Consider the following 11,343-nt stretch of genomic DNA (forward strand, 5'->3'; position numbering starts at 1 on the left):
GCCAGTCTGGACATAATATGTAGAGAACTTCAATTTCAGCACAGGAAGCTGAGCGAGAGATGCAGTAGACCGTTCATTTCAAAGAGACGTTCTCAGCTGAATGAGAGAACACTGAGGGAGACAGCCTGAAACAATAGCTGTGAAAGGTATGAATTGCTTCATTTATTTCAAGGGACTAGCTTCCCTACCCCCTTTGCTTGTAGGCCTGTGTCAGGATTCCTGTGGCTGTGCCATGCTCTCAGCTTGCACATTCTCTTAGCTTCCCCTCCCAGTCTCAGCAGTGTGCGCCACTGCCATTCACTGAGTATGTCAGTGCCTAGTGATGCCTGATACAAGTTCAATGAGCCCATCTCAGCAAAGAATTTATTTATCTGGGCTGCGATTGTTGTGCTGACCGCTCAAATATCAATTTCAATGTGGCAACTAGTCCTTCCCTTATCCTCTCCTCAGACCACCATCTGGGCTTCATATCCCCAATTCAGTACTGCCCACCAAGGTGTCCCAGAGCATGACTTGGGTAGATGACACTGGAGGTGCATTTGTGAGGTGCTGAACTTCCTCAAAAGGGAACATGTCCCTCACCCTTCCACAAGTTGAGAAAGCTAATGTGCACCACAGCATGGAAGGCCCTGGGGTGCAGGATTTGAACTCACTGTCCTTGGGTTCTAGGGACAGCACTTGCTCTGTCAACCCGCACCCAGTGAATACAGTGCTGTGTGTGTGGTTCACAAATGGGTTTCTGAGGAAGCAATAGCTTGCATAGGTGTTGCACTAGAGGTAAAGCTTTTGTAGTGCAATGACTTTAAATACTTCTAAACTGGTCCTGGTTACAGTTCACTAGTTGATGCTGGGGTGGTCCAGGCTATACATTTCCCAATTAAAAACTGGTAGGGCTTAAACTAAGGACAGTGCTGGAGGTGTGACATTTTTCACAGCACTAAGTGAGGGGTAGCGAGATTGGAGGATGCGCTTTTATTTTTCGTACACAGCAAAGAAGCTGAATCTTTGCAAGGGCCAACACGCAGGGCGGTAACATGTGCAAGGTCTGCACGTGCGGGGCAGGAAGGAAGCATGAGACTGTAATGAAAGTTGAGTGTTATACCCCCCCCCCCCACACCCCACCCAAGCTGTGAGCTAAGGGCGTCCCCCTGTGAGTGTAAACCAGGGTCAAGGGTGCTGGAAGTAGGGGTGCAGGAGCACCCCTGGTTTGAAGTGGTTCCCATCATACACAGGGCTCACAGTTCGACTCAGTGGCTCTCCGACGAGCCTAGCCCGGGGCTGGCTACATCGCAGCGTGAAGCGAGCCTGGGGAGGAGACGGGGCGGGCTGGCCTTGCCCGCGCTCGGCCCATTGCTCCCCAGGGGAGTGGCGGCGCGCGGCCGGGAACTCAGGGCTCTCCCCGCAGCTCCCCCGTCGCCGCTTAGCGCTCCTCAGCCCGGCTCCGGCTGGCTGGGCCGCGGGCCGCACCCGGCCCCTCACTGAGGTGCCTGAACGTTCCCGTCCCAGCCGCCGCCGCCTGGGCGTCGGGGGCCTCAAGCCGCTCCGCCCCGCCCCGCCCCAGCCGCCGTCCAATTAGAAGCGGAATGGGGCGAGCCTGGGAGCCCGGAGAGCCGAGCAGGCCGGCCCGGGTAGAGACTCCGGCTCCCGCGAGCCGCCCTAATCCGTTGCTGGCCGACTCCGAGGTGAGCCCCTGCCTGTCCCCCGCGTCTGGGCCGGGCCCATGTGGGGAGCCGCCTCCGGCAGAGGAGGCCCCGGAGGGGGGGGGGCGGTGGTGTTTGGCCGTAACCCTGGAAACTAGCAGCTGCTGCAGCTTCTTTGGCGAGCTGCACTTCGCCTGCGGCCGGGGGTTAGTGCGGGGCTGGAGCTGGAGCTGGGGCAGGGGCGCTACGGCTGGGGTGGGAGCCGAGGAGATGGTGGGGAGCTAGGCTGGGGCCAGTTTAGCTGGAGTGGGGCGTGCTGCTATGTGGAAAGCATCGTCAGGGTTCCAGGCTGCCCCAGAGCTGCCAGGGTTCCAGGCTGCCCCATCTACATAAGACTAGTTTCCAGGCTCGCTGTGGCACTTCCCATCCCAAAGGCTCTTCTCCCCCACTTCCTAGTTACAGTAGCCTGGCTGAAAAGCACCTGCCTCTGGGGTGGAAGATGGAGCCTGCGCTTTGCAGCAGTGCGAGATCTAACAAAGTTGAGGTTTGTCCTGTTGGCCAAAATGTGTCCCAGCAGCAGACCAGACCACAGGTTTTCAATGATGGCTCTACTCTGAAGACTGCATGTAAAAAGAGACCCCCTTTTACTCAACATTTCTTCCCTTGGTGCCGGCCAATCAGCTCTGCTAACTGAAGCAACAAAAATGTTATTGCTTTTTACTCCAGTTAGTCCTGCAAGAGGATAAAGGGTTTATAAGTGGTCCTTAACTATAGCGTGGCTATTGGTACACAGAGAAACTTGTTTGTGAGGCTGTACTACTGTAATGCTGCTGCTGAAATCTTTTCACTTTATTTTTCATGTCATCTCTTTACTGCAAACTTAAAACAGAGTATCATTTTGTAGTCACTGGTGCCCCAGTTCAGTTGTTTATATTTACGTACATCAGTGGTTCTCAACCTGTGGCCTGCGGGCTGCTTGTGGCCCAGTGAGCACACAGCTGTGGCCCATGTGACATCCTCAGGGTTATACAAGTAGTATTGGATGTGGCCCACAATGGTAAATAGGCTGAGAACCACTGATGTACATGGAATAAACTTTTGGTCAAGGATTATTAGTTCACTATAGTATTGTAAACTCCTTTGGACCAATCAGTTTTCCTTAGAGCACATACCTCCATGTACTTGATTTGCTAAAATATGTATACTATTACTGCAGCCACTACCATGTTCCAGGGTCTCTATCATATTATATAAATTCTCAGATTTAATAGACATGTCGGACATAGCTAAGGATAAAGCAGCTCGCCTGTTAAAGAAAAGAGGCAGTGTATCCTCTCTAAGCAGCCATGAAGTCAGAACAAAAGAAATCCTTGGAAAACACAAAGAGTGAGTAGTTTTTCTAATTTGGATTATAAAATGTCAATATATAAATTAGCAAAATGTTGCATTGAGAAATAAAAAGGTTACATGGATGAGGGAGTGTTTTGAATCTAACTCCTGTTTCTGAAGCATTATGAGAGAGTTTCTTTGCATAGTATTTACAAAGGAAAAATGTTCTCTCATTCAAGTGTCACTGTAAGAGTGCTTTTTATCGTCATGATTGCTTCACTAAATCTGAAGAACCCATAAATGTTTGAGACCCTTTTAGTCCAAACCTACAGTCATAAATGACTAAATAAATGTTGGTTGCTATAATTGTTTTGGGGATTACAGAGGTATACTTGAAGAAGAACTGGTTCTTGATAGTAAAGGTCTGTCCTTGGCCCCATGTCTCACCTCAAGAGGCTCAGCAAGCTGCTTAGTGTGCTGGCTCCAATCCAGCAAAGCACTTGGGATGTAAGTAATCCTACTGACTTCAGTGAGACTACTCATGTCCTTAAAGTTAAGCAAGTGCTTAAATGTTTGACTGGATCAGGGTCTGTATGCTGAGACCTTGCCTGTGTGCCCAGATCAAGCCCATGGAGATACCCCTTTAAAAATATTCATGTAGCTGCATGGCTTTGTTGTTTTTGTTGTGGTGGGGGAGGAACTTCTTATAGGCTTAATTTTTTTTTTCCAGATATTCATGTTTATAGCTTCTGTTCATATTTGGGATTTCACTCTTCTGATTATTCCTTTCAATGTGGCTGGAAATTGCATTCTAAACACAGCTTCTGTTTTCAAAACTAATGTGCATTTAAGAAAAAATCATTTTGATTTTACTTCCTGTATGGGATTGACTAGAGTAAAGTAAAACAATCACTTTTAAATATTAATTTGGTTTTATTATAATAGAAACACAGTAATGAATCCCAGGATTTAGAATGCACTGTTTCTGTAGTCACTTCCATAAATGCTTAGCTGATGGCAGCTATGTTAGAGACTGAACCAGGAACCTCCAGAAGAAAAATCAAGAGCTGCTACAGCATGAACTAAAGGGTAGAGGCTTTACAGTTGAAGGCTAGGACAACTCATATTCTTTATGAATTGGCAGAGAGGGGAAATTAATGCATTCACCAGTGGGTTACATTTGGTACCAGAAGGTAGATTTCATTCTGGATCCTTATGAAATATTAGGGAGTATTTCCTTTTGCAGGGTGAATACCTCAGTTGCAGACCTGCTTGGCAGTAATTTGAATACAAAGAAGCATGACAAAGTATTTACCAAAATTATATTTTGTAAGGCTGTATTTTTCAGGTGAATTTTGCCTGCTTCTTATTTTGAACCCAATTCTGTGGTATCAGAGTTCCTATTAGATTAATTTTTATTTATCTCTGTCCCACTCCTCCAACAGCCCACTTAAATTTGAGTAGTTGTCCACCTAGCTGCTTCTAAATTCTGGGCTGCATTATTGTATTTCTGTTGTAGTAAAACCAAATTAAGGTTTAAAAGTAATTGTTTTGCTTTACTCTGCTCAACACCACACAGGTAGAAAATTCAAAATGTTTTTTTTTTCTTAAATGCACATTAATTTCCAAAACAGAAGCTGTGTTTAGAATGCAGTTTGGAAAACTAATGCATTATGGCCTTTATAAATAGTTAGCTGCTCTTCCTTCCACTACTCTTTAGTGTTTGACGGTGGCAGCATATTTCTTTAGCACCCAATGTCCTGGGAAAAGGCATTCTTAACTGATCACATTTGGACATGAACAAGTCCAAGAATTATCTTAATATTTTCTGGGGGAGAAAGCAGTGTCTCTACCATCTTAAATTTTGCAATCTATTTTTATCAACATAGTTTTCAATATACTCTAATTTATACAGTCACTTTTCTGGATTATTTTTTAGCTCCATGAGTACAGTATCTTATATGGATGAACCTGGCCACGATATTCCTCGTCTTGCCGTTCAGTTGGAGAACACTTATCAGTTGGGTATGGAACACTTCCTTCTCCCTCTCACATTAAAAAGATAAGCTCAGTACAGGTGTAATTGGGTGAAATGTAATGGTCTGTGGTATATCTGTCAGATTAATTGATCTAAGGATCACTTCTGGCCTTAAATTCTATCCAAAATGTAAATTGCATAACTTAGATATTGCCTAAAGGGAGGTATGTATACTAAAGAGAAACAGTCAGATAAAATGTAGTCGCTTTTTAATAGAATTCAGACTACTGTCTTTTCCATTACTCCATTTGCCCCGAGTCCTCTTTGCCAGTTTTTGTGGTTTTTACAATCACCTCTCCCTGTTAAAAAACCAAAACCACATTACACCTCTCCCTGTTGCTGTGTAAAGGACCTACAGGGGAATCATTGAAACAGACTAGACGCCAAATTGCTATTCAATGCATCAAGTTAACAACTTAAAATTCAGATAAAAATATTTTTCTTTAAACTTTCATTATTATAATCTTATGTGCCACTTGTAACAATTTAAATTGAAAATTTGCAGGGAAAAGTGAGATTTTGGAGTTGATAGTATCTCTTTAAGATAACTGTCTGTTTTTTTATGAAGAGTGCTTCTCTTTATTTGTTGACTGCGAGGCATAGTAATTTACCTGATTTATTTATTTATATTGAGGTAATATTAAGGGCTCCAGACCAGGACTAGTTTGTGCTAGGTACTGTACAAATTCATAACAAAAAGACTGTCCCTGCCCCAAATTGCTATGGTCATAGGCTCGAGATAAAGCAATTTTGTCATAATAGAGTCTCAGCATGGAAGAATATGGGATATCAAAAGTTGTCTTAGTTTAGAATCGAAAACCGCATGATCCATATTTTGATTAAACTCCTCAATTTTGTTTTCAAAGTTTGGAATGTGTAAGGTACTACTAATCCAGATAATAGCAAGAGAAGGAGTTTAAGGAGTTTGGGAGAAAAAGTTGCAATCTCAAAAAGTTTTGAATACTGACAAACCAAAAAAGATTTCAGTTTGGGTCAAAGTTTTGTTTTGAAAATTTCAAATTGTTTTAGTTAAATTTCAACTATTTTTTCATTTTTAATCTTTTTTACTACTTTTTCGATTCCTATCCATCAGCTCAACAATGATGGGCTGAATGAAATCTTTCCTCCACTTTCTATCTTGAACAAATCTGTGAAGCCGGTACATCTTTAAACATTTTTGTTCTATATTATTCTTCACTGTGTCTATCCAATGCATCCTCAGTCTTCCTCTGTTTCTCGGTCATGCATTCTGGTATGTATTGCCATATATGGTATCCTTTCTGAGTCTGTTCTTGATACGTGTCCAAACCATCAGTTGTCTTCCTTGCATCTTCTGTAACTGCATTATATCTTGTACTGCCATTTTCTTGTCTCTTCATCTTTCCTTTTCTGTAGTCATGAAACTCAATATTGCCCTCAGCCAGTTTATTTCTGCAGTGAAAAATCTTTTGTCCATCAGCTTTCCTCATACTCTAGCATTCTGATCTGTACAGGAAGTATCGACATGATAGTTATTTCATATAGGCTGATTTTTGTTTTTATCAAAATGTCTTATCTTCCAGATCCTGCAGTTTTCCGAATGCAATATAGGAGCTAGTCCGATTCTTGTTTTTATGTCATCTTCACAGTTCCCATTCTTTGATACTCTTTCCCGGTCTACCTTGACAGTTATTCTCTGTAAATCCTCCTTAGTCAATTCTGTGAGATCCATATCCTCTCTGAATCTAAGATTATAACATGACTCCCACTGTTTCATCTATCAGTGCTACAGCCGTTACTGCTTCCCAGTACCAAGTAAAACAAATTTGATCATAGCATGCATTCTTGTTCCACTTCTGTGGTCTTGTCTACTCTCACTGCAGTCATTGATTTGCTGTAGATGTTTTCTATCTGCTTGATCAGTTTTTGGGGGTCCTGTACATTCTTATAATTTGTCATAACGCAAATGCAAAGCCTTTTGAAATCTATAAAGTTGTAGTTGCAGGTTCGGTTGTGTTCTATGTACTTCTCTGGTATCCGTTTTATCACAAAAAATGGTCTGTTGTACTTCAATCTGGTCTAAATTCAGCCTGTTCCTCTGCAAGTGCCGCTTCCACATAGCTCTTCATTCTTTTCTGCAACCACTTAGTGAATGCTTTCCACAGCGCTATTTTACTGTAACTAACATAAATTTGTAAATGAAATGTATCAAAATGGGAAACTAGAATTTTTCATTTCTAACATTTTGAAACAGAATGTTTGATCAGTTTTGAAACTTTTTTCAAAAACTGTTCACATCAAGAAATTTATTGAAACTGCCCCTTCTCCCACAAACAGTTAGGACTAATCAACATTTTTCAGTGGGAAGATGGTTTGCTGAAAAATTCCTGAGCAGCTGTACATGGCCTACTTGTTGTAGATCTTGCAAATTAACTTCTTGTAAGGAAATCTTTTTATTAAAACTTGTGCATAAGAATATACTTAACACTTTATAGACTCGAACAAGTGTTGCCACACAACTGTCTGATCCAGAACCACATTTTTCCAAGGAGACGATAGAGCATGCTTGAACTCTCAGGCAAATCGGGACGGAAATACTTCAGCTGTTGGTATTCTGCTGCCCATAGTACTTCAAGTACTTTGAAGGGTATTACATCTACATTCAATAAATTTCAGCATGCAAGAGGTGTAACAACATGTAGGTATTTTCTTTGTATGCACCTTAGTTGGTTAACAAATAGAAAACACTCAGATTCTCTGGAGAAGAGGTTTTTAAAAAGAGTAGATCAGAATAAACCCAGGAACTTTTCTTGCTGCTTTGAAAAATTAAAGCTGTAGGGTGACACAAATATGGAACCCAATTTAGAAAAGAGTCTGGATTTGGACAAACTTCTTCTGAGAAGCTTCTTGACAAGGTATCTGTCATAGCATTTGTTTCAAGTAATAGTGCATGATCTGCTAACGATCTCTTTTTAGCATACAGCTAGCCATACATTTATTCTCAAGTTAGAGAGATCTTACATGTGTGTCATTTCTTGTTTTACATGTCTGTTTTATTTTCTGGTAAAAATTCTGGAGAGGAGTGAGAACAGACAAGGAATCTCATTTTAAAAATTCCAAAGAGCTACAAAATGTAACTTGTTTAATATTTATTTTCCTAATAAATTTATTACGAACTTGTAGTTAAATTACCTCCAAGTCCATATTTTTACTCTTTATTTCCTACTAATAAAAATCAGTCTTTTAATTTGTGGGTGAATTAATGTTCTTGAAATGAAATCTTATAATAGCATGGGCTACCAGACATGCTGTGCAAGCTTGAAAGAAGCACCTCAGTCCTGATCTTTAGCATCACTCCTGTTTCAGTCCTGGGTCTCTTTTAAATAGACTTTAAACCATACCAGATTGTGTAGTAGCTTTATAATGGCCACTAGTATGAGGTCATAAAATAGTTTTTTAATTTTGACCTTATCCAGAATTTGAATTCAGATCGCCAGAGACACACACACACATCTAGTGTACTAGTTCACTGTGCTAGCTAGCCACCTTTCATTATTCAATTTGATTAGGTTAAAAAAGCAGTTTATAATGTGTGTTTAGTTGTTCTCAATATGGGCTTATAAATTAAAGCACTATAAAATATCTACATGTACCAGGTCCTGCAAAACGTTTTCCAGTGGTCACAGTAAATAATATTTTGAAGGATGTGCTGACTAATTATCTTCAAGAAGAAAAATATGAAGCAGAGCTATGCAGACAAATGACAAAGACCATCTCTGAGGTATAAAAAAGTAAATGTAGTACAATTAGGCTTTTTGCATAAATTATGGGTCAGATTCACCCCTTCCTCAGATCCAGGCATGGGAGGGGTCCTTCATGCACACTTTCCGCTTTCATTGGTGGGCCTTTTTATGTATGTCTGGAGTGTGTATTAGGGGAGGGGAAAGTGACTGGTCAGGCTTGTGAGAAGTGGGGGTCCAGAGAGTACACATCTTCCTTCCTCTGGTCCTCAAAAGATACCCAGAAAAGGGAACAGTCCCAGGCTGTATTAACTTTTGTGTATAGCCCCCGGACAGCCATAGGGGACTATTGTGACCAATGGGGAGTGGTTCCAAGAAACTATGCGAGTGGACATGAGGTGTACCAGAGGCAATGTGGAAGCATAGTGCTAGCTTTTCTTATGTGGACCCCCAACAACTGCCAGATTTTAGGATAGGCAGAGGCTGTACCCTGACAGGACAATGATTCAGATTTTTTTCCTTCAAAATCCCCTTTCTTTGGCTTTTCATGTGGGAAGAGACAATCTGGTGCCATATTACTAAGTAAAATATAGGATTTGTCTACATGGGGATAGTCAGGAAAATTAAAACAAGTTAACTGGAGGTATGAAGTTAAAATCCATTAAATCTCTGTGTGGATGCTCTCATTTAGAAGTTAAGTTTGATGTAACTTAATCCTCCAAAAACATCCAAAATAGCCCATAAGTGACACTTATGCATTTGTGCTGTCTCAAATTCTGCTTGGTAACACATATGCAAATATTCATTGCTTAAGTGTAATAGAGTGGAACTTGGGCATCATCAACAGATTTGTTTATTGAGAAAGAATAGCATATGCAACTCTTTTAGCAAAGATGGGTCTGTAAAGCTAACAGGAGTAAAAAAGCGGTAAAAGGTTTGTTGGTTATTTTTGTTTAATTGGTTTTGTACAGCTTAGTCAACGTAACTGAATACATACATGGAGATGATCTGTGTGCCATCTTTTTCATAGTCAGTTTTCATATTTGAACTGTTTTGTTCTCTGTAACTATTCATGAAGATACCTCCACTTTTTTTAATGTAACTCCTGAAGTTAATTCTTTTGGGAGATGTCATTTCCATGAATATACTGATTCATTGATGCTGTAACCTCAGTCTCACATATTACACCTTGTAGTGATACTGGAATACTTACAGGATGATGTTGGAAGACTAAGGTTAGGTGTTGCCAACAAGATTCTTGCAAATGTTAAATAATACTATACATAATATGTTTATACAATATTGTATCAGTGCAATGATTTTCATCTCTGAACCTACTATATAAAAATTATTTGTCTCAACGTGTTTCTCTCTTATAGGTTATTAAGGCTCGAGTAAAAGACCTTATGATAGCAAGGTACAAGATTATTGTGATTGTACATATTGGACAACTCAATGAACAGAGCATGCGAATTGGAAGCAGATGCATTTGGGATCCTGCAAGTGATACGTTTTCATCGTATGCTTTCAAAAATCCCTCACTATTTGCTCTTGCAAATGTTTATGCTGTTTATTTTGAATAATGAAAAGACTAAGTTAATCACTGGAAGAAAAATATCTACCTGATCATGTTTGTTGTAAAAAAAACTGTTAGAAGATGCAGTCAGCTTACACTTGTTTTAAAATGGGGAAAATAAGCATTTCAGTGGTAAATGTAACAATCATGCACACCTAAACCATTTTCTACTCTCACTGCTTTCCACAGGAAATGATTCATACTAAAAGGACATTTTGCACCTGACTCTTCAATTGTTTTTAGAACCCATATCACTATATTAGTTTGTATTATTGTTATTTGCCCTAATTAAATCCTGGTCCTCCGTTTCAGTCCCAAGTAAAAGGGTTTTGTGCATATGGCCAATATGGGATTTGGAGAAGTAAAAAAAAAAAAAAAAAAAAAAAAAATCCTTTCTTTCCTCCCTCATCTTGGAGTTAAAATGTTGAGCACCTGCACAACTCTCATGAACTGTGACCAGTACCCTTAAAGGTTTTGTAACACAACTCATTGTCTTCAGCCATCTGGCAGAGGTGCTGTCCCTGTGCACCCCCTTCTTGTTTGGCATTTCTGGCTCAGTTTCCCCAATGGAGTCTTCAGCTCATTTCAGTTTTGTAGCTTAGGCCTCTTGCCACGTCACTGAGTGAGATCTTCTCCTTCCATGGTAGCAAAGTCCCCAAGTCGAAGTCCAACATAAATACAAACCATAAGAACCTTCGGCCTTCTGGGCTCAACTTTTCATCCCCCTTCCTTTAATGCACATCCCAGTTTCCGTGGCTTGCCTTAACCACCACCAACAGGTAATAAGTCAGCCCACCCAGGCTTTTCACACAACATGGGAACTGACAGTCTACTGTCCTTCCTGGTCAGTCCCCAATTAAACTGACTTTCTCCTTTTAATCACCCCCTCCAAGCCTGACAGATCTTGCAGGTAGGGTGACCAGATAGCAAGTGTGAAAAATCCGCACAGGTGGGGGATAATAGGCACCTATATAATAGAGAGCCCCAAATATCGGAACTATCCCTATAAAATTGGGACATCTGGTCATCCTTCTTGTAGGT

General features: G+C 41.0%; 1 protein-coding gene across 1 annotated transcript; it reads left to right on the plus strand.

Moving 5' to 3' along the window:
• Positions 1 to 1,561: 1,561 nt before the first annotated feature.
• DYNLT5 (dynein light chain Tctex-type family member 5) lies at positions 1,562 to 11,049 on the plus strand. The gene is made up of 5 exons (XM_067563314.1): positions 1,562 to 1,682; positions 2,903 to 3,026; positions 4,909 to 4,994; positions 8,643 to 8,767; positions 10,106 to 11,049. The coding sequence occupies exons 2-5, from the start codon at positions 2,914 to 2,916 to the stop codon at positions 10,307 to 10,309; spliced, it is 528 nt and encodes a 175-aa protein (XP_067419415.1). The 5' UTR covers positions 1,562 to 1,682; positions 2,903 to 2,913; the 3' UTR covers positions 10,310 to 11,049.
• Positions 11,050 to 11,343: the final 294 nt, after the last annotated feature.

Source organism: Emydura macquarii, unplaced genomic scaffold, assembly GCF_026122565.2.
Source record: "Emydura macquarii macquarii isolate MOO-44397 ecotype Brisbane River unplaced genomic scaffold, CSIRO-AGI_Emac_v2 contig_2481, whole genome shotgun sequence".
In the NCBI taxonomy this organism is placed as follows: Eukaryota; Metazoa; Chordata; order Testudines; family Chelidae; genus Emydura; species Emydura macquarii.